At 32.1% G+C, this 25,376-nt stretch overlaps 1 protein-coding gene across 1 annotated transcript; it reads right to left on the bottom strand.

Annotated features, from left to right (window-relative positions):
- Positions 1-3,693: 3,693 nt before the first annotated feature.
- On the bottom strand, positions 3,694-24,072 carry LOC108783393 (nose resistant to fluoxetine protein 6). The gene is made up of 12 exons (XM_018551948.1): positions 23,862-24,072; positions 15,564-15,778; positions 13,875-14,095; positions 13,694-13,785; positions 11,782-11,966; positions 10,799-10,968; positions 10,487-10,655; positions 9,835-10,031; positions 7,966-8,098; positions 7,464-7,653; positions 7,239-7,381; positions 3,694-3,934 (listed from the first exon to the last, which is right to left on the bottom strand). Exons 1-12 carry the CDS (start codon positions 24,070-24,072, stop codon positions 3,701-3,703), a joined length of 2,160 nt encoding a protein of 719 aa, XP_018407450.1. The 3' UTR covers positions 3,694-3,700.
- Between the last annotated feature and the right edge of the window lie 1,304 nt (positions 24,073-25,376).

Below are 25,376 nucleotides of genomic sequence, written 5' to 3' on the forward strand. Positions count from 1 at the left end.
CGGGATCATATATATGTATATATAACTTATTTAAAATATAAACACGCGCGATATATTTTAACATATTTGTAAAAAAAATGGGTGTAATATATATCTTTAATGTTAATACTTTTAAGCTTAATAATAAACATCACGCGCATGGAAGTAAGCATACATATATGTAGTTGCAGGGAGGAATATTTATTCTGATCCACATTTTATGTAGCGCGAATACGATTATACGAACCGCGAATATCTACTTACCATCAGTCTTGAAAAGTATATGCGTTATCCTCAGAATAGTGGATCTGGCATGTAGCTCACATCCACTTTTGCAGTGGGCAGTAGTGCGCGGCAGTATTTTGTGGTTACAGGTTTTAGGTCGTTATGTCCTCTCTCAGGTTTCTCTCTGACGCAACCTACGTTCGGCAGACTCAACAGTTGAGTGATCAGTGAGTGCTCGCAAAATGTTATTATTGATTGAAAATCTTTCGTGAGGTGACGCACTTCCAATCAGTTCTCGAAAATTTGTATCACGTGACATTTTGCTGCCGCAGCGTGCTGCACATGAAACATCAGCTTTAAACAGGAGGTCAACACGGCCAGATCACATCCCAAATGTAAGTCTTTAGTAAAAATGTAATAGGCCTTCTACAATGTCATTACCTAAGTTTTAAGTATTTATGCCTAATTTCTTCACTTCTAGATAAATTATGGATAACTTTATCCAGGAGATATCTCCATTGTATTCTGGGAGATATCTTCTGGATAAAGGTTATCTAGAGGTGAAAAAATTGTGCATTAGTCATAAGAAATTGATCACTCACAATTACAATGTGAGAAGAATAATCGACTGTGAGTGGGCAATTTCTTATGACTTAATACTTAAAACTTAGGTAATGGCTTATTGTAGAAGGCCTATAAAGCTTAATAATAGGAGCAAGCGGAGCGTTCATCGTGGAGCAAAATGCTCACATGAAATAACTTCGCGACAGAGTGTCAAATGTCTTCTTTTCTTCTTGCGGAGGCTTCTTTTTCTTCTTCTTCTTCTTCTTATTTTAACATTTTTAAATCTTCCATTTTTAGTCTTTCATTTAAGGGTCGACAGGAGTGACCCAGAGACCTCTAGTCGAAGATGAATTTTTTATTCCCAAATTACGGCTAAAATACTGGATGGATCGCGTTTTAATTGTGATATTCGTAATTAGGAAAGGCTCCTGAAGGCTCGTGTACTGAGCTATTTTTTTGTAAAAAAGGTATAATATAAATTTGTTCTGTTATCTCACTCGATGTGTACTATGGTGCAGTTGAGAGGCGTATACATGATCTTATTTTAATAAAAATTTTCAAGAATTAATTTGCAAATCTGACTCTGTAAGAGCCTTCCCAGCAATATAACAATGAAATCCCAACAGGTTTCATAAGGAAATATTATTTCTTTGAGAAGAAAAATGAGCATAACTGATCTAGATCTGCACTGATCTGCACTCATAAATGTTACCTTTATTCCCAAATTATGGCTAAAATATAACATGAATCGTGTTTTGATTGTGATATTCGTAATCATAAAAGGCTCCTGAAGGCTCGTACAGAGGTATTTTTTTGTAAAAAGGCATAACAAAAATATTTCTGTCACTCCTGTCGATACTTAAAAGGTTTCAAATTAATGAAGAAAACGAATAAGCTTTTGAAAATATTCTTATAGATTTAAATTTTGATTGGATGATCTCAAAGAATACATCAATAACAGCGAGCGCTCACTCAACTGTTGAGTCTGCTGAGTCTGCTGAACGTAGCCAATGTTTTCAAAAGCTTATTCGTTTTCTTCATTAATTTGAAACCTTTTAATGAAAGACTAAAAATGGTAGATTTAAAAATGTTAAAATAAATTATTGGTTTTTGGATAACTCTTAACATTTTTTAATGCAGAATAATTAAAGGAATCATATTATTTAAAAAACATTTTTTTTTTTCAATTAAAAATACAAAAGTTTCAGGGAATGGTACATCAAATTAGTATATCTTATATCTATATATTGATATTTCTAATTTATTAACTTATATAAACTATAATAATAATAATATATACACTCATGGAAGTTCAGACACTTGCATAATTGAATGAGCTTGTAAATCTTATATATATATTTTAGGATATTAGCAACATATACACGTACCAACATCAATTGTAAAAACTTAATAAATTATTTTAAATTTTATATGCAAAAATGTTATCTTTATTTGCAGGAAACATTGATAACATAATCAAAACATTTAAAAAAACTCGCGTTTGGCACATAAAAATAAAAATAATTATAAAGCTTTTGCAACTGTTAAGGTACCTTTTCATGCTGACGTTCGACGCTCATTTTCAGCGTCAAAACAGATCACGTGATAAAAATTTACGAATAGCAAGCGTCATATTCGTTTGCTATTTGTCAATTTTTATCACGTGACCTTTTTTTGTCGCTGGAACGGCCAGTTTCAGCAGCTCGTGAAAAAGGCACCTATACGCGGCAAATACACCTCATGGGACTCCAGCCTTAGGGTGATGTCCCATGGAGCGGTTTATGCGTAAGCGAATTATAGCGAATCGCCAATCACAGAATCGTTCTGTTATAGCGTTTTCGAATGGAGCGGGTTTGAACCCGATCCGGGTCGGATCTTTGACGTCACATGTTCTATTTCAATTTCTGATTGGACGAGGTCATGATATTTTTAGGTCAAACATGGGTTAACCGACCCGAGTCGGGTTCAAACCCACTCCGTTCGAAAACACTATTAGATTAGCTTGCAAAATTTGTAAACAGATCTAACAGAACGATTCTGTGATTGGCGATCCGCTAATCCGCTTACGCACGAACCGCTCCATGGGACATCACCCTCAGGGTGATTTTACATGCAGCGCGGTACGCGGTAGGCGGTAAAGTAACTAGGAACCACGCGCGGTAAAGGCCATCACGTACGAAAATTTTAGTAGTAATCGTAAGGTCTTAAGCAAATCGACCAATCACAATCAAGATTACGATCTCACATTTTAATATGCTAAACTGTGATTGGCCAATTTGCTTAAGACCTTACGATTACTATTAAAATTTTTGTACGTGTGATGGGCCTTTTACATGGAGCAGAAACTGTGCGGAAAAGCGGCACGGACTAGTGACAAGTTGACGTTTCTATGCACTTTTTAATGAAATTAATAGATTTAAATGCAATTATTAGGCTTATTCGTTGAAAAAATAAGATGATTGATAAAATGTGCATATAGAAATACCGTACCGCGTTGCATGTAAAATCACCCTTAAGCGGGGAGCACAGACTTTTGCATAACGCATAAACCATATACATAAAGAATTTGATTGGCCCATTGACTCATGCATAAGAAAATGGGCCAATGAAATTCCTTATGCACATGCTTTATACGTTATGCAAAAGTCTGTGTTGGGGCTCTTAGTATGTGTATATGTACAAAAGTACCCTAAAATATAAAAAAGAATAATACAATTACTGTTTTATCACGTCCTAATTATTTACACGACTATTCAATAGAATTTATGCACAATCGGATTTCTTATTATCAAAATTCACAACCGAGAATGTCTCGATGCATTTAGTAATAGGTTTAATACAGTATATTTTACAGTTACTTGTTTTTGCCGTGTCATCGGCGTATTGTGCATTATTTTCTTTAGCAGTTTTCGTAAGGTCGTACAGTGGGTAATTATACATTACAATTATATTTTCCCGGGTTATCGTTAATGAATGAAGATTCCCTTGATTGGCAAACACCTTTGTTAGATGCCACAGAATTGTTAGCCTTTAAGTCATTCGACAAGTTTTGTTTACGTCCAGAAAGTAGAATCCTGTCGAGGGCCATGAAGGGCATTTCAAAGCAGAGGCTCCACAACACAGATATTATCATCGTTAACATTAAATTGGCGAAGAATGTGCGAATCTATTAAACAAAAGTTTTATTTGTTACTTGCCTTTTTTTAAATTATACATCCAGAGAAAATGTGCATGAAGTTAGCACCGCCATTTTGTTAAAAAAAAATAATAAAATTTGTGCTGAATTGTGCTAGATTTGTACTACATTGTGCCGCAAGAATTAATGACATAACTCAAAAAACAAAGCGTTAAATTGAAAAAAAACGTTTTTTCGCCAGCACCGCCATTTTGTTTAATCGGCAAAATAAACATTGTGCTGAGTTGTGCTCGATTTGTGCTACATTGTGTCGCAAAGATTTCAGCCGTTCATTCATAACACCAAAAGTTATGACTAAAAATAGTTTTTTCCTCCGTGTTCGGTTTTTTGCCCATAAATCGGGTTTGTAGTGCTTCCATGTGATCGATACTGTATATTTGAGTTGTGCTACGCTAGCACAACTCAGCACAACCGTTAAATTCGGTACAGCGATATTAAGGGTACTTTACTCTTGAACGCGACTCTTCGCACAAGGCTTTTTTGTTCTAAATTCAGGTTTGTAGTGCTTCCATGTGATTGATACTGTATATTTGAGTTGTGCTACGCTAGCACAACTCAGCACAACCGTTAAATTCGCCGGCACAGCGATATTAAGGGTACTTTACTCTTGAGTGCGACTATTCGCGCAAGGAATTTCCAACAGGAACGAAATTTATATTGTATGAAATTTAAAATGAGTTAGAAATATTGCAAGCATTCACTGTCTACGCTGTAACTTCTAGGCAGTTAGACCCTAAGCGGGTAGGATATGTTATTTTTAATCAACATAAAATAGAAAGGGCGATATAAGAGTCAAACAATAAATTATCATTTAAAAATAATACTCAACTGTCAATACATTTAATAAAAATTTTTGTAATTATATAAATATAAAACTAAGTATAACAATATAAAATAAAAAATATATAAATATAAACAAATTTAAATTAAATTACATATCGCTACAAGTTTCGGCTCTAGGTTTGAGCCCTCCTCAGACATTAAAAAACAGTGGACAAAATCATTCGCAGAAATTACATAGTACGAACTTCATTCTACTACCGTGGGTCTCCAACAGAAAAAAGACATTACAATTATACATGATTGAAAAGTCAATGTATAATTCAAATATCTGAAAAGATGGTAACAAACTTTCTGTATAGATGTTAAAACAAATTATGTCAAAATTCTGCAAGAAACTCACCAGGAAATTCACGGTAATATGTTAATTCAGTGTGTCGACATTGCTGTTACATCAATCCGATAAATTATAATAAATAAAAATTAAAAAGTTTAACATTGACATTTCTACGAATGATTTTGTCCGCTGTTTTTTAACGTCTGAGGAGGGCTCAAACCTAGAGCCGAAACTTGTAGCGATATGTAATTTAATTTAAATTTTTTTATATTTAGATATTTTTTATTTTATATTGTTATACTTAGTTTTATATTTATATAATTTCAAAAATTTTTATTAAATGTACTGACAGTTGAGTATTATTTTTAAATGATAATTTATTGTTTGACTCTTATATCGCCCTTTCTATTTTATGTTGATTATTTTTATTGAGAGTCCTTGCTTATTTTTATCTTATATGTTATTTTTTTTTGTTCGGGGCGGCAGCACAAATTTTATTATTTTTTTTTAACAAAATGGCGGTGCTAACTTCATGCACGTCCAGAGAAAGGTTTCTTCATTTCAAAGAACTGCTTCTTTGCTATATCAAGTTCAGGGGCTTCTAAAATCGTCTGTATTACCGACTAAACCATATAATTTTTATATCGTAAATACTTTTTTTGTCGACAAATTCGAAAACCTTTTTCCAATATTAAAGATATGCATTAATACGTGGTAGTGAAATATAATCTATGATGAGAGAGAGAGAGAGAGAGAAAACGACAAAAAATTTCAAAATTAAGTTCTACTTTACTATTTTTTACAATTAGGGTTGGATTATACTGACCGTAATCTGTTAACTTATGCCGTAATCTGTAAAAATTGACCAAGTATAATCGATTATTTTCCTCTCATTCGACTGTGATTGGTCAATTTTTACAGATTACGGCATAAGTAAACAGCATGAAGGAAGATATAAGGAGACTCCACTCGGTCTCGCCAGTCTACAAGACATGAACCCATTTTAGGTTTCGAGTTCCGTTTCCGATTCTCGACACTCGCAGCGCTCGTGAATTTAGTAGTGCTGCGCATAATGAGTGCGAGTAAGAGAAATGATCATTTCTCTTACTCGCACTCATCAGAATCGGAAGCTGAACTCGAAACCTAAAATGGGTCCACTTTTATTTTACGGAGTGGAGTCTCCTTATATCTTACTTCCTGGTAAACAGATTACAGCCAGTAAAATCGGCTGAAAGTTACATTTCTACAAGCTCATTTCTACAAGCATACTATTGTTCTTAAGGTGCGTCTAGACTCTAGAAGTCTAGACCAGGAAGTAAAATAACTCCACTCCGTAAAATAAAAGTGGACCCATTTTAGGTTTCGAGTTCAGCTTCCGATTCTGATGAGTGCGAGTAAGAGAAATGATCATTTCTCTTACTCGCACTCATTATGCGCAGCACTACTAAATTCACGAGCGCTGCGAGTGTCGAGAATCGGAAACGGAACTCGAAACCTAAAATGGGTTCATGTCTTGTAGACTGGCGAGACCAAGTGGAGTCTCCTTATATCTTCCTTCATGGTCTAGACTATCGAGCCGAAACGCGAGCCGAGCCGAACCGCGAGCCGAGTCGCGAGCCTCGAGCCGAGCCGAGCCGTGCCCCAAGCCGTGCCCCGAGCTGATGAGTTTCGAATCGAAATTATCGAAAAAAAAAAAAAAGAAATACGGATTGCTTGTGACTCTTGTGAAATTTGATTGGAACTCGATTTGATTTCGACTCCGAAGTTCAGCTCGATAATTTCGATTCGAAACTCATCAGCTCGAGGCACGGCTCGGCTCTCGCGGCTCGCGTTTCGGCTCGATAGTCTAAACTAGACGCACCTTTAGAAGTTTTTTGTAAACTGATAGTTATTTATTTTAAACGTGCAAGACCTAAAACTCTTATAGGCAGCACATATTGCAAAAATTGTAAGTCTTCAATTTTCTTTCGTCTGTTTTATTACATTGTAACTGTCAGCCTATATTATTGTCGATACTTCAATTGTGGAGAAGAACTTTTCAGTCCGTAAATGCAATTAAGAATAATATATGATTCATAGAAAATTAATCAAACTTTATCGATAAAATGAGACCTCCAGCATCTGCACCTTAAAAACATATATATTTTTTTTACTTACCACGTTCATTTGCGTTAAATTACCGGTAGTTCGAACGGCTCCGACGTGTGATAGTATGAACAGATAATGACAAAGATAAGCACAGTAGGTCAATTTGCTGAACGGTATCCATCCACTCCAAGAAAGTAAATAATTTATAGGACCTTGAAATGATTATCATTTTTAGAAACTACAGTTGACATAATTCGATTTGGTAATTATCTCGCGTATGCGTGCAATGATTACCTGCATATCCGTGCGTGCAACAGAAGATGATCCAGGAGACCGAGAGTGCAAAACCTTGACGATGAAAACCGGCATAGAAACTTGCTTCTAATCTGTTATATACGTGAATGTCGGAGTACATGTTTCGTGGTCCGAAAATCACTGATAAACCGGCCATAATCGCGAGCAGCCAACCAAAAATCACATACCACTGTATGAAGACAATTTAACGATTTTGTAACAGTTTATTACCATATCATTTCTTCAAATTAAAGATATTTCCATACGTATATTATTTGTCAAAATATTAATGTATAAAATACATATAGATATGAATTATAGAAACGTTTATGAAGCCATTTGTATAAAGATATTTTGACTTTAATCTACTTTATATTGATCATTACACAAAATAAATATTAATTCCGCAATTAAATATTATAAATAAATGACGATTAATATTAACTATTAAATAAAATAAATATGAAAGTACTATAAATATAATTGTGTGAATAATACTTACGATGCGTAATTTGATTTTGTAAGCTCGCGTTTTATGCAACAAGTATCCCAAGCCTAATCCAATGACGTAAGACCCAAATCTATTGTATGTCTTTGTATAGATCATCAGATAAACATCAGCTACATCCATCTGTCTATGAAACATATAACATCCTGTTGAGATAATGAAATTACTAAAATTCAATAATCAAGAAAGTTTTGTGTAATTTGTGTACGCAATTTTCATAGAAATTTACATCATTTAAGTAACCTTACACGATCTTTCATAGTGTGATTTGATGTTTAATTAATTTTTGAAAACTTGGATAATATAAGAGAATTCACAGAGTGGATATATCAAAAGATTTTAAATGCTAAATATATAAAATATAACCAATAAGAAAATGTCTTTAACAGTCGAGCTGAATCTTAGGTGCCAAATAATTTCGTGTGAATTTATATATTACATATGTATAGTCTTTTAAACCGCGCGCCGAACAATTTTTTGAAACGTTTTAAAACGCTACTCTACGAAACTACCGCAATAATATCACGAGTTAAATTATCTAGCAATTTAATAATTTTGATGCTCATAACATATTGGATCTTAATATAATATTGAACGACATATTAAAATCTATGAAAAATTTGTAAATAATTAATTTATATTGTGAAAAATATTACCTCGGCCAGAGGAGTCGAATCCGGATCTCTTCAATCTTATAGAACCATATATGTGAGAAACACAACCAATAAGAAAAATTCACACGGAATTATAATTGGCACTTAAGATCCAGCTCGACCGTTAAAGGCATTTTTTTATTATTCCGGTTCTCCATTAGTTGCAAGCCGATCGCAAGTTTGTTGCGACAGCCAATCTGAAGCGTTGATTTCAAAATGCAAGCTTGAGATTGGCTGTCGCAACGAACTTGCGATCGACTTTCAACTAAAGCCGGTTCTACATTAGTTGCAAGCCGATCGCATGTTCTTTGCGATAGCCAATCTGAAGCGTTGATTTTAAAATGCAAGCTAGAGATTGGCTATCGCAACGAACATGCGATCGGCTTACAACTAATGTAGAACCGGCTTAATGGGCCTTCTACAATAAGCCGTAAAGTCACAAATCATAAGTCATAAGCTAGAAATGGACCAATCACAGTCGTCAATATTTAGTTTCTTCCGATTTATGACTTATGGCTTATTGTAGAAGGTCCATAATGTAAAACCAGCTTTACGCACGCGCCGACCGCGTCTTCGAACGCCGTCACGCTACTCGCGACGGTAAAAATCCATAATGTAGAACCAGCTTTACGCACGCGCCGACCGCGTCTTCGAACGCCGTCACGCTACTCGCGACGGTAAAAGCGAGGGAAACACAGCGCGCACGCGCGGCCTCGATCGCACGCAGCGGTAGCGCGGGAAACGTAGCGCGGCCGCGCCGCCAGCGCCATCCCTCGCGCGACCTTCATCGTGCGCGAACGCAGATTCCAGATCCGCACAATGGATTTCGGGGCACATAGCATATTTCCATACCACGGGGTCCACGGAGAGGGAGGGAGGCTAACGCAGCGATCCGATTGGTGGCCCACCACAATTTTCTACCCGGCCCCTCACCCCGCTGGTCGGTTCTGAGGTTAGTTTATCTTACTTATGCCCATTTCCATCAATGTAGATTAACTTTAATCTCGGTTCAATTTGCTCTTCGTCTTTTTCTAGTTATAAAAATTAGAAAAAGATGAACAGTAAATTTAACCGAGATTATAAAGTTAATCTACATTGGTGGAAACGGGCATTAGACTGCCTACTTTTTATTCGGTAATACAGACGACTTTAGGATTCCTTAATCAAATATAATTTTTAAACAAAAGCGAAATTAAAGTTCTACACTCACTCCTTATAATATAGCATGGTGCCTGTTAGTTGATGAGCATAAGTTGTAGCAAAAGGCACTAAAACCGAAAGAAATAAGCAGATGGCCCAAATAATGGCAAAGAACAGACTTCTAAATTTGAGCATAGGATACAGTATAAACGGCGATAGCCAAACAAACTGCATCTCGGTCGATAGGTACCAAGATTGGGACATGCACTAGAAGTAAACATAAGAAAAGAATGAGAATTTCGTAAAAGTGCACAAATCTGAAAAATTTAGAGAGCAGCGATAAGTACAAAATAGCACTTTTAGGCCTGATTGCACCAACGTGATTTCGATTTTAAACGAAACTTAAACTGTCTCTGTCTCCCTTTCGGCTTCAAAATGAGATAGATAGAGTTTTAAGTCTCGCTTAAAATCAAAAAGTGTTGGTGCAACCGGGCCTTAATAGGTAAACTTAGTAAATCGAAAGCAAAAAGAAAGAAACAAATAAAATAATAATATTATGATAAAAGAATATGTGCTGCATAGATTTTAACATACGTCATAGTATCTACTCTTTCTACAAAATAATGGTTAACTTCTGTTCAATACACGATCATATTTAGTATGTTATAAATAATATGTAAAAAATGTACAAGATAAATTAAACTCAATAGCTAATAATTTACCATGTTTGATACATCAACATAGTTGTTAACATAGAGCAAGTTGGTCCACCAATTCTGACGACAAAGGTTTTTATTAGTGCCGATCAAAATATCCCACTGCGGGCCTGTACCAAATTTGTATAACAGTGTGGCATAGAAACCAATCATCATCGCGTAGGCCGGTGTTAATCTGATAAAAGAAGAAATTATTTTCATGAATTTGAAGAGATAAAAAATAAGAAAGAAAGAAAGAAATATAGATCAAATGTGGACTTATGGAATATATTTGAAACTCAAATCGCGAGAAAATTCGATTTGGCTGTATATACATACCTCACATAACGATGAACATAAAGTCCTATCATGTCGAATCGCCAGTTTGAGGCGGCTCGTTCCTTCTTTGATAATTCGGTGTAAGCGAGTAGGATCCCACTCAGAAGAAAGAAAGTATCCGTAACAATGTTGCCATTGAGCACAAGCATGTTGTTCCAATCGTAATGCATCTTTTTTTATCATAAGAATATTTTCACAATTGAAACGATTGAGGTAAAAACAATGTAACTTTTAGCTATCATATATCACGTATATGTGGTAGGAAAATAGTAATTTTAGGAAAATAGCTTTCGGCAAATGCGTAGGACACGACGTCGAAGTCGCGCTTCTTGCGCTTCTTCTCATATTGCTACTGAAGCCAACCAGTGCACTCGCGGTTCATTCTTGAACGCCCTGTCTATGACAAGAATGTCTATGTGAAAACAAATACTATAAAATGCATCATGCATGCTTGGCTGAATACCATTTGCCTAACAGCGATTCAGCCAAATACTATTTGCCTACGACATATATATAATGCAATTATTATTTATAAATTGTTAAGTTTGTAAAAATATGGGCACTCAGAGAAAAAAACGTAATAATAGCAAATATAAAAGTGAAAAATATACAAGTTTTGCATGTAGAATTAATGTACATAGTTGAATAAATTATTTTATGGTTATTATAACAATAATGGTCACCTCTATATTGTTATATTTTTTTCTTAATATAATGTTTTTCTAATTAGTTCTCTTATGTAAAATTCTTGGTAAAAACATATAAAACAATGAAATTATAATATATATATAAATCAATATACCTAAATAGATAAATACTAACACAAAGAAGTGCTAAAGTGCAGTTAAAACTAGATTTGATAGTATCTCTAGATGAATTTTTAAATATATCGACTAGGTAAAAGAAGCGCCAATTATACATATAGTCAAACAGAGAATAGGATAATGTAATTATTAGATATTGTTAAAATTGTATAAGCTCACATATGGAATCTGTGTGAGGTCCATTTTGACACTAATAGCTTCCGTGTAATAAGTATGACCGTAAATAATCCAGCATATACTAATGAAACGCAAGCCGTCTAGACAGCAAATAGAATCTTTACGTCTATCCTCAGTTTTCAACAGTTTTTTCCCGTTCGTGTACAAAGAAAACGCCGTAAAAATATCTACATGAGAAATCATTATTATCAAAATTATTATCACCTGTAATTTCCGGATAATATTATCTTATTAAAAAAAAACACATGCAGATTATGAAATACATTAGATTAATATTATAAATCAAAATCATATATAGCATATATTATATACAGGGTGATTCAAAATTCCCACATACGGAGTGCAAGATGTGATACTTTATGCTTAAAACAAATAACTTTTTCCTTTAACCAAATTACGTCTGACAAGTAGTTTTTACAGTAAAGCAAGTTGAAATTAACAAATAAGCGTTCTTGTCTACATGGTGCTCAGGACCGACGCGCGCTTCTTACTCGCGTGTGTGTACGTGTACCTCGTCTATTATTGAAAAATAATATTTGAAGATTCAAATATGACTCTGTTATAATTAGTTCATGCCGTCGCACTCTTATTATTAGAACTCTTATTATTAGAAAACAAAGAAAGAATAAGGCAAATAAGAGTCAAAGAACATAAATACGATATACAAAATCACTTATGATGCAAAATGTATTTAGTTACTAAATTAAATCTTAATTACAATATACTATTCAGTTCTACATATAAAACAAATTGAGAGAGAGAGAGAGAGAGAGAACATTAAAAAAACTATAATAATTAAAAATTAAAAACATAACGTTTCGGCCTGTATTTGAGCCATCTTCAGATGTCGCAATATTTTAACGCAGTAAAAATTTACAATCACGCAGTAAGTTTAAAATATGTCGAATAAGTTATAGACGGTCAAGTCCACAAAAATTGAAATACTTTCTGTGGACTTGACCGTCTATAACTTATTCGACATATTTTAAACTTACTGCGTGATTGTAAATTTTTTAAAACAATATTTTTTTCATCTCATTTTTTGAATTTATTGATACCTACATAATTATTGTACCGATATTAATCCACAGCATCGACTTCCTTGCGCATGCATATATTGTCTCTCGCGTACATTTCGATTATGACTTATTTGACTGTTGACCGTTGTCATATAATGAAGCATATACCACGTTCTCTTTTACTATCTTAACATCTCGATGTATCAACTCATATTGATTTATTCATATTTTTCACGGCTGCATTGGTGAGTGCTCCCCTTTTTTCGTTTTTTCTCTATTTTTTATCTTTACACCACTCATACTAATGTTAATATTTCTTACATATAGAATTTATTCTTCGATTCTTTTGCCACATGAATTTTCATCTATTGTGTTAAATTGAATGGAGTTAGAGGGATTTATGGATTTATCACTCCCCGTTGCAACCATGAGGACATTACATTGTTTTGTATTGCGTCAGATCACTGAAGATGGCTTAAAAGTAAGCCGAAACTATTTTAAGAATTATATAATTAATAAATAATATTTGTTATCGCGCGCATTATTTATCGCGATTTAACTCTCATCTCCCGTTGCTTGTTTTTGTTTTTGACATTCTCGAGAGTTTGTTAAAGTATTTTATATTCATAATTATGAATTATTAATAATTATTAATTATTAATAATGTTTATTATTAATAATTAACATTATTTAAATAATTCTTAAAATTATTAATTGCACCTTCTTTTCTTTCTCAATAATCAATATAAGATTAATTCCGTAAAACTTAGTAATTAAATCCATTAATTTAAATTTAACTTAACTTTATACGAAATATGTAAAAAATGTATTTAAAAGAATAAATCTAAAAGAATAAATATTTTGATATATCTTACCTTTCAATTTCGACGCGTTAGTATTCCGTTGTATTACGATATCATATCCCGTGCTGATAATAATGATCAATGCTAATAGTATAAGAATCGATCTAGAAAATTCCCAGATATTATACTGCAGATTTAGTACATTAGTGTAGAAAAATTAATGTTTATTTGATAATAAGAAAACTTTATTTACATGTAACACCAATCAGCAGTGTCCCAAGTTCTTCGAACAGTTTCCGCGGTGTGACACGATTCCTTAGGAACGACGATACTCATTTCTACACGTCCTTTGATATTCAATGGGTCGAGTGCGATTTCGAGATACTCTTGTATCTCCGTATGATTGCAGGTGGACGGAATACAAAACATCCACTCGTATACGATTGAGTTGCCGGAACTCCATTTTGTCGCATTCTACTCCACCAAATATTTATTAGTGTTAGTCCTCTTAAGCAACATAAATAGACAATTTGTAATTTGAAGATATTCCAAAAACTGTATAGAGCTATTATCTTTTATGAAATATTCATTGAGTAAATAGGTTTCATTTTTTACAATTTCCGTGGAAATAAATAAAATCTGTATTATTTATAAAAGGAGTACGCAAGAACTAAGAAATTAGCTTTTAGTTAACAAAATTCTGTGAACTTGAAGAATGCTTAGACAAAACGTATTAGACTAAACTAATTAGACAAAACGTATATATTATGAACGTATGACCTATTATTTTCTAATAAAAATTAATTAAGTTATTCAAAATCAGGTTGCTCATGATCCGATACTTATTTAAAAATAAAGGAAATGGTTTTTATTTCATGAATAAATGGTCATGTTTTCGATTTCTGCATCGAACAGAAATGAGCTATTCAATCCGAAAGTCGATTTTTTTAAAGTAAAACATAGTGTTTTTTTAGCAGATTCGATTTCAAATACATTTTATACTAAAGAAGTAGGCAAAAAGTAGAAAATCTGTTTTTAATTTTAAAAAATTAATTCTATAAACAATTTAAAAAATACTTACTAATTAAACAAAGTATTATATGAATGTATAGTTCTTTATTTTAATACAAAAAATTAATAGAGTTATTAAAAATTATTGAAAATTAAGTTTTTCCTTTTTAATTTAATTTTTAACAAACTTATTATTATAATAAATTATAATAAATAAAAATTCTAACTATAAAAAATTAATTTATTTAATTTTAAGGGAAAAGATTTTATTGCTTTTTGAACCTAAGACCAGCGAGTTAAAAGTTACGATATGGATTGTCCTTCAATTGTACAGCTAGCTACAATGGTTAATTTATAATAATTTTGAAATAGCTGTAGTAGGTAACGAAAAACAATCGCTACAGTTTCTATGTCGGCCATTAATATATTTTTTGGTTGCAAAAACTTATAGCACTATTATGGTAATAATCGGCGGATTGACGTATCTAAATAATTATGGCTGTTAAAATATGTCCATCCTTTCTTCATAACCAAATGATTGATGGACAAAAATTAACATTATTTCCAGTTGTAGTAACAACTGGTATATAATGCTTTTTCCGTGCTGATTTAAATAACTTATTTTTTATTAGAAAACAAGGGGCATGTACTCATAATTCTTTGTGTTTGTATACTCATTTATTATAAGAAGCATCCTTTAAAACGTTCACGGATTTTTATTAATTGAAAACTGATTTTTTTAGTTCTTGTCTGTTCTTTGTTAGATTAAAAATATTTATATGCATTTAAACAATATTTATTCTTATTTTTATTTAATTATTTTTCGTATTATAATTTATTTATATGCCTGGCGATAAATGGACTATTTATTCGCATAAAATGTTTTATTGTTGTACGCTGAACCGCAGTAATTGCAATAATACGAACTCACCGACGCGATTGCGACATTTACGAGCAGATCTCCCAGGTCCAATTCATCTCGTGATATACCGTCGTTCGCGGTGATCTTGAACTGTACTGCCACATTGCAAGCTTTTCCGACGAATCCGTGCTCGTTTTTTATTCGTAAGCATTCATCAAAATTACCCAGCTGTTTGTAATTGCCGGTGATCAAACCTGATGGTATTTTAACTGAGGCGTCGTACACTGAAACAAAAAGCGAATCTTTATTTAATCAATGTACGAATTTTTATAGCTCTTGAATGAAAGTTCGAGTCATTATTACGATTTTCCTGTAGTAACGCATAGGTATATATGCCGCAGAAGTCAGAAAAAATAGAAGGAGTGGGGATAATTTTCCGTCAATTACTTTGTTACATGCCTTTATGGTATATTAGTATTATGTTATAATTTCAGTTCTTTACTGTTAATATTAATGAAATTATTGCGAGTTAAATCGATTTTTTACTGTAATAAGTAGTGCCATCATAATTTATAATCTACATAAAATGATTATTATAGAGCGTGTAAAAGACTTAGTGGTTATTTGGCAATACATATGTGTAGAGGAATAGTAAAGCATGTTGTATAGCAAAATACAAGTGCTTTGCTCCTGCATTGTTTGTTTGATTAGTTGTCATATATATCCCATCTATTTGGGATATACGGCATTTTTAGCGAGCGGGATGCTGTGCCGCAGCACAGACGCTCTATTTAAGAAGTTTTTGTTAATTTTAACAATTATACATTGCATTAATGCATAAATGTTGATAAATCTTAAACGTTTAAAGATTATTTTCAAAGATTTGAAGCTATTAAAAAAAATTGTATTAAGTCCTATTTGTATTCCAATTTTCATTCTGAACAATAAAAATTGTCATATATTAATAAACAATGCAAGTTACGTCGTCATTTTATATCTTATTTATAGATTAGGTATTTGTGATTTTCTTATGAAATATATACGAGTGGCCATATTATCCTCCCCCTATGGGATAAATGGTAAAAATGCAGGGGTTTGAAAAAGTTACTTTTTAATATGGAAAATAAATTATTTTGGATTTCTAATATTTTTTTTACAGTAGTAGATAATACAAAGTTCTTATTTGTATAATTAATTTGCTTTAAACATAGTAAATAATAATTGATAAATTAAGTTTTCGATAGGTGCGGCGTATATACCGGGTTTACCCTACTTTAATCTCCAGAGAGGCGTATTTTCGTTATCGAACCACGATTAACCAGAAGTGACCACGGTTATTTTCGTTTGTGGTTGTTACCAGTTGTTACCGTGTGGTTGTAACGCGTTAGCTTGGTAGGACTCGAACATCCAACCAAACTGAGGAGATCATTTGCATGTTTACCTGTTTAAGCGGGAAAGTGACCCGTTTGAGTCCGTCGCTACGAATAGTGATGGATAACATATAATCTTAAAGCTTGATCAGCATACGCTGTGTCAGGATGACTCTGGTAATATCCAAATGTCGGAACATCCAAAAAACTCTGGGTTTCTAGTGTATGATAAACTAATGAGGGAAGTTGGGGCGCCAAAAATGGTTTGAAGGGGTGAACACTCACCTTTTACGTGTACAGCGGTTTTCAGCTTTTACTGTTATATCTCGAAAACTATTTAAGACATAAAGAAATGTTTTATACAAAAATTTTACAATAAAATTATCTCTATTTATTCACGCCAATAATATTTTTTTAAGAACAATTATTTAACATTTTTTTTCAAAAATTTTGAAAAATAATTATTTTTTAATAATATTATCGGTGCGAATGAATAGAGCTAATTTTGATGTTAAACCTTTGTATAAAAAATTTTTTTATATCTCGTATAATTTTCAATGTACACGTAAAGGGTCATTTTACCCCTTCCAACCATTTTTCTGTCATAATTGATATTTTCTAAATTCATCTCTTCATATAAGCTACGAGTTCACAAAGTTTCATTAAAATCAGAATTTGACACCTCGCGAGATTCCCTTGTAAGTAAATTAAGTATTATATGTATATTAGAACGTCATTTAACCAAGTTTTATATCCTAAAATGTTGCTGTATGTCCTTTTTTTAAAATAGCGAACGAAGCAACATTACACGCTGCTCCTGATTTACTATGCTATGATAAGTAATAATAAGTCATCATCAAAGGTATCCATCCCCTTCAAATAATTGTATCGCTAAGGCTAACGCTACCTTTTTCTCTGGTCCATATTTACCGCCAAGTATTATTCGTGTTTCCGTAATGGCAGTAAAATGTCATTTTCGATCATGGTTTCTGATTGTGACGTCACAGCCTAAAATACTCCTAACCAAACGCTACTATAGTATCAGAACGAAAATACGCCTCAGAATTTGTAGGAATGTTCGATAAAAAGGCGCCATTTTTGTATGATGATATGAATACTCGAATAAAATGCTGCAAATGTATGGGATTTATTGTGACATCTATAGATAAAGCTTCAATAAGAAAGAGAGTACACTCGTTTGCGAAGTTTGCTACTATCAATCAGCTATCAGTGCATCTTATTGTTGCGTTTTTCTGGACATTTACGGCATTCCGGCTTTGACATTTAACACACCCTTTCTCCCGTTCCGTTTAAATAAGCACATTCTGAAACCGGTTGAAACAGACGCAGGTGTAGTCAATGCGTCAAGGCGTTCTTCTGTCCTCAATCCACGATCAGCTAGCGTCATTTTTTCACATTATCCTTCGAATATCCGAAATCATTGGCTGCGTTCAGCAGAAAAAGCAGCTTTGCAACTGTTGTCAAATTCTTGAATATGATTGGCTTCTACATTTAGATCTAATGAGGAAATAAGGGCAAGACCAATCATATTAAAGAATTTTACAACAGTTGCAAAGCTGCTTTCTGTGCTGAACGCAGCCATTACCGTAGACCCAAAGAATAATAATTGCTGAAGACTGATATCTTAAATCTCGGTATAAGTAATTTTTAATCGTTTATCGAATGCTCTGTCCTCAGAGTGCAACGTACATCCTTGTGAATTATTGCAATATACATTATATTATTAACTTATTTCGGTTTGAAATTTAGCGGTCCAATAAGAATTGATATTAATTAACTTATTGTTAGTTATAAGTTATTAAGTTAAATTAATTTAAGTTAAATGAAGAATTAATTTTAAAAGACATTATTTAATCAAATTAACGTAATTATAATTATTATAATTTTTATGATTACTGACTGAGTTTGAAAGATTAAACATAAAAGTATAAATTATATATGAAATGTACTATAAATACGTAATATTTTACTCGTAAATTAAATTTATATAAAAAAAGAAAAGTATAATTTTCTAGGAAAAAATCTACATTTTTTTCTTTAAAATTATTTATAGCAATATAAATTAACCATAGTCTAATTGTAAATAGATTTTACACACAGATGTCATTGGCATATCACTACATAGTAGATACTATATCGATATCTCACACACATACTCACTTAAATGTTCGTATAACACTAACGTTTTGATTAGATGCCTAAGTTAATTTCCAAGAACTGCACATTTCTTCGTGCAAACTGCTAATCTGTGAACTAATATTTCTTAAGTACAGATTTCAGAGCTTTTATATGAATTATGAAGCAAATATTGTCACGACAGCTTTAGAGCACTATATTAAATTAAGAAATGGTGTAAAGAAGATCTCAATTTCGAAATATTTTGTCGTTTCCAACATAAACTCTACCTCACAGACATGCGTATTAATGCGTATACTTTAATCGTGGAAAAGGATTTTCGAATCTGTAAAGAAGGAAAAAAGTAATTGTTATACACAAAAATTATAAAATTTAGTCAATAATGCAGATGACTTTAGGATTCCCTCTCTTAAGTTACAAGTTATTAATTTTATTGCTCAACTCCTAACTTTTTAACTAGTTATTATTCAATTTGCTGTTGTTCTATATGATACATACAAATGTAAATATAAAATTGTGATAAAATACATTTTTATTATAATCTTTTTATAATAAAATTTTTATAAAAATCATCTTTTATTTTGATAGATAAATAATTATTGCAGTTATTCTTTCTTCCCACAATTAAATATAAAGATTAAAATTTATTGATTCTACTCTTCATTTTTATAGCTATACTTATTTATTTTTCTCTAATAGCAAACGAAGTGAACAGACTTGAGAAAACATTATATATTCGAAAAAAGAAATTGCGTATCAGCGATTAAATTCTACGATGGAATATACTCGGTAGGAACAAACGGTGCGTTGATCAAAATCATGTTCAATTCTAGGAGGATGGCAATAAACTATCGCATTATACTTTATACGATGTACATTATTAGTCTGTGTACAGTGGCAAGTTATCCTCTTTGAAATGAGATTTCAAGGTGATTCCTTGGAACTGTGATGATGCCGTGACGCAGAGCAACGTCAATGTCGCAAGTACATTAACTGCGGAAGTACTTATGCGATGCGATACTAATAGATTCGCAGAATCGGATAGGTACTGGAAATCGCGCGTTGCAAAAATCAGCCAAGCTGAAGGAAAATTACACGTTGGAAATTGTGCATTCAATTTTAAATACTCGAATGATAGCGATAGCGAGTGTACTTATACAGATTGCACGATATCAGCGATAATTTAATGCATTCTCGATCGATTTTAACGTAGAAGCGCGCGCGTGTTACAAAAGTCAAAAATATTATCTATTAATACTTTAATTGTCAAAATTATTTCAGGATTGATGGCTGATTTCGGTATTAAGTTTAATAAATGTAGTATACACTATTTTAAAAATTTATTACTTTTTTATATCTTAATATAATTTATATTATTTCCTTAACATCTCTTAAATACTCACAATTAGTAAAATCATTTTTAATCGGGTAAATAAAATCTATCATATAAATAAATTATGGAAACTTTACGCGTTATCTATAGATATGCAGGATAATATGACAATTAAAATGTTTTTAATTTCAAAACTTCTCGATATTTGTAAGTAGAAGAATCTTTAACGTATTTACAAGAAATCCTGTCGTTCTTCTTGTGTGCTCCACCGAACAAACTATTTAACGTCATATAAACAATAAGTAGTTGAGAGAATCGTGCGTGAACTAATTAGATTGGCGATTAAGTAACGTACAAGCTTGGAAAAGATCGATCGATCGAAGGCAGGTCTATGATATAATACACAAGGACGTTCATCAACCTCGTGGCTGCATCTTGCTGACCCAGTTTGATCTCGCGTATGACGCATATACCAATTACATTGGTCAATACCAAAGTAGCAAATACAAATTTTGGTCAATAACTGACTATGGCTGACGTCTTAATGATGTTCTGTTAATGCCGCAAATTATGTGACGTCATCGCGAGGACGTCATTTTGACGTAATGCTAACAAGGAACACTACCCAAGTGTGACTCACCGATTTGGCTGCAAGTTGGCACATTTTTAGAACTCGGAAAAATAATCCATACGTATTTTTTTTTATCGGCAAAGAAGAAGGTTTAAGGGTTGAAACCTTCTTTCTATCCCCTGTATTGCTCAAAAACCCCTAAAATGCATAATAATATGCACGCACATATTAAGTAAAACTAATTTGGTCCGCCATTTTGAATCCTCCATTTTGAATTTTGTAAATTTTACCTCAGATTCTAAATCAGCGACCCAAAAACCCGTTTACATACCAAGTTTTATGAAAAACCAAAAAGTTTTGTAAAATTTGGTCCGCCATTTTGGATCCGCCATTTTGAATTTTGTAAATATGACCTCAGATTTGAAATCGGCGACCCAAAAAACCCCAAGATACCAAGTTTTATGGAAGTTTTACTTAATATGTGCGTGCATATTATTATGCATTTTAGGGGTTTTTGAGCAATACAGGGGGTAGTTTCAACCCTTAAACCTTCTTCTTTGCCGATAAAAAAAATATGTATCGATTATTTTTCCGAATTCTAAAAATGTGCCAACTTGCAGCCAAATCGGCGAGTCACAGTTGGATAGTGTTCCTTGTAAGACGTTATTTTGACGTCATGTTTTTATGCGAATATACGCGCGGTAGATCATTAATTGCTTTTTTAACAGTTTTGTTGTTGCAATACTTGCATAGCAATTGCCAAATTAATAAGAATTAGTTATTTCGACATCTTATATTCGATTTTAATTTTAATGTATAAGAAATAAAAACATTTAATAATGCCATATTGTAGCAGCTAAGATTTAATATTTGTTATTATATACTATACTATTATACTACACTATATTTGAATAAAAAAATGTTTATATGTACAATGCCGGTGGAATATTAAAAAAACCGTAATGATCGTAGACCAAATATTAGGTATAGTAAAATGAAATCCATTATTTTTGCATGAAATCTATTGGAAAAATAATGGATTTCTTTTTTTTACTACATCTAATACTATCAATAGAGAAATCCAATTGACGCTGCGATAGTAAAAAGAGAAAAATGCATCGAATGGTTCATGGACATTCATTGAACGTTGTGTTTGCGCATTGACGTAAGAACGAATAACGACATGTCAACTAATTATCGCGGCGAGATAAAGGCTATCATAATACAAAGCGGCAATGATCTATGCAGCGATAATCCATAATAGCGAGATCTAAATGCGTCGTCGAGGACGTGTGAGTTAAATATCTTATAACGGCCGATGCTGTCACCGATCGACATCACAGTATTAATATCAATGAGATCAATGTCACTCGTTAATCTGTGCTAGTCCAAATGTCACGGAGACGATAATTTGTTTGCAAAAATGGACACAAGGTTTTTTTTCGATCAAATGTAAATTTGACTTTGATATCGTTCCTCTTTCGAAAATACGCTCGCAATCTAAACTAATTATTGTATATACATAGTTCAAACTAATCGTAATATACATAGTTCAAACTAATCAATCGTCGAAATCATATGACTAATGTGTGACTTTGATATTTTCGAAATAATTTATCTTTAAATTTAAAAAGAAAAAGAGACGATAAAATTTCGCGATGTTTTCCACTTTCGTCCTTGTCGAGTACGTTGAACTCGTTGTGTTGGCTAAAAAAAAATAAGTGTTTATCACATTGAATGATCTTTTTGATCTATCACTATTATCTACGAGGTAGCCGAAGAGATTGATATCGCAGATAATTGACGCGCGATATACATTCCATGTGTGCTTGTCGCGATATATCATCCGCAATATTATATATACCCGATAATCTTCCTCGATAATTGTGCGCAGCGTGCAATGTCCGATAATTATTGAATGTTTAAACGTAAAAACGCAATCGTTTCGTGATTTCACATGCGATGTATAACAGAAAAAACAACAAATATATGTAAAGATCATATAATGTTTTCCTCCTCGCTATTTTTTCTCACAAAATCCAAATTATTTTCATTGCATAAGAGATAAAAAAATCGGAATTACTACAAATTATATATTATATAACCATCTTGTTAGTTTTACATCTCAGCATGATAATTAATTTTGCAACATTTTACTGCAGCTCTTTGAAAAGTTAAATATAATTTAATATTATTTTAATCAAACAATATATATATATATATATATTTAAAGGTTTAAAAATGCATTTTTTCTGACTCATACACACATTACACTCATTAAATCTATTGGAACAACAACACTGGTCAACAAATTCCATCAAACTTTAATTATCTTCGATTTACTTTTTTCTTACATTTTTTTAAAGAAAATTTTTAGAGATATATACAACAGCTAAAATCTATTTATCATTTATTAATTTATTTGCTTGTTAATAAATAATTGCTTGCTAATAATAGCAAAATAAATTCAATTATTTCTAAAAAAGACAAAAATATAGCTAAAATGTCTTTTGTAACATCTATTAATAGATATTAATTTAAAACAATTAAGAAACAGGGCTACGAGCCAAAAATTCTTTAGAATATTAACTAATAGTAAATAAAGAACTTCATTTGTATTAAAATATAAAGTTTAATAAAAATTAAAGACAAAAATTAAAAACAAACGTTTCGACCTCTGTTAGGTCATTATCAATGTTAAATCGCATGATGTTACAATATAAGAAATTCATTTATTATTTATAAGATATTAATTTATTATTTATAAGGTATTAATTTATTATTTCTATTAGAATTTTAATTCGTATATATATATATATATTGATTGGAATTTTAGATAACTAATATTTCATTTATGAGAGACGTTGAAGTCTAAAGAATCTTTCTCCCTCTCTCTCTCTCTCTCTCTCTTTGATCTTTCTATTTATTTTACTTACTTTGAAGCGCCCAAGGTGTGTATGTCTCCAATGCCTTCAAATAAATTTCGCCATCGCGGATACATTCAGAGGAAGCAAATTCTCGAGGTACAAAGGGCTTCGTAAGGACACCTGTGAGAACAATTTCGGGCCTCGTTCCACCAACTTTTGCCGTCACTAGTAGAATTAAAAAACTCGTACACACTCTCCATTTAGACTGCATTAACTTCATTCTTCTTGAATTTTTTTCCTTTTGGACAGTAATTAAAAATTTAGTGTCATTAAGTTAGGCGAATTATAGGAATACTCGTCGCGTTAAAGTAAATGAAAGAACATAAAATATATTTTGTGTTCACAAACACTTGACTGTGATGTATACGTTCCGTTGCTTGCCGCTTAAGACTGACGTCCTTTGAATGAAAATTTATAAACGGAACATCACGACCAACCAAAATCGCAGAAAAGAAAACGGACTAACGACAACAAAGTTATGATTGGTCGCAGTGTACCGTTCCGCTGTAAATTTCCTGCGAAAGAGATATCATTTCATTCCATGTTGCTCGTAGTGTTAAACAAGGATAAAGTAATACAGCGAATTGACCAATCACAGAGACGTTTTTGTATGAGCCAGCTTTAAGCTGACTACATATGTTCAAGTAAACTTGTACAACTGACTTGTACAAGTTTACTTTGAAGCATTCTTTAATTAGCGCTCGCATGTGTGTGTATATGTATAAAATTCTTCTATAATTGGTTATAATCAAATGCTCCAAGATATTTATAATGAAACAGTACAGAATATTTATGATAAGTATTACTATTTATTTTTGTAAATGTTATATAAATATATTTTATACGTATTTTACATAAAGCTTTATTCGAAATATTATTAAAATATAGACCAAATGTTTTATGTAATATTTAAATATTGTTAGATATTTAAATATTAATAAGTGTAAATAAAGATTTCAAATATATTTTTTACTTGGATTATAATGTCTCATTGAATATTTTCACATTTACTATAACACTTACAATAAATATTTCATAATATCTGTAGTAAATGTTTATGATCTGTGCAACATCTAAGACCATAAAAATATATTTACAAAATATTTAAAATAAATCTTATAAATATTGTATACTATCTGGGTTTGGTCACGTGCAATAGAACTTTTCGGTCTTTATAGGTCCGACTTTTCATTATCTGGTTAACTTATAATTAGATTTAACCTGATATTTTATTCTGTTTTATCCAAATAGGCTTTATCTATGATGATGGCTATCTATGATGATATATTTGTACTCTAAAAAGTAAATGACATCCGAACAAAATCATATCATAAAAATGAAAAGTTCAAGCCATGTTCAAAAAAGGATACTAAAAAATTTAAACCTTTTTATTTAATAATGATATATTATCATGAAAATTAACTGATATATTATTAATTAAAGGTGCCAGTACAAAGTGAACATACATAAAGTGTATGCAACTTTCGGCCGATTTTCGAATCGCCCGCCTTCCGCTGTCCCCCT

This window comes from Cyphomyrmex costatus, unplaced genomic scaffold (genome assembly GCF_001594065.2).
Source record: "Cyphomyrmex costatus isolate MS0001 unplaced genomic scaffold, Ccosl1.0 scaffold15, whole genome shotgun sequence".
Classification (NCBI taxonomy): Eukaryota; Metazoa; Arthropoda; class Insecta; order Hymenoptera; family Formicidae; genus Cyphomyrmex; species Cyphomyrmex costatus.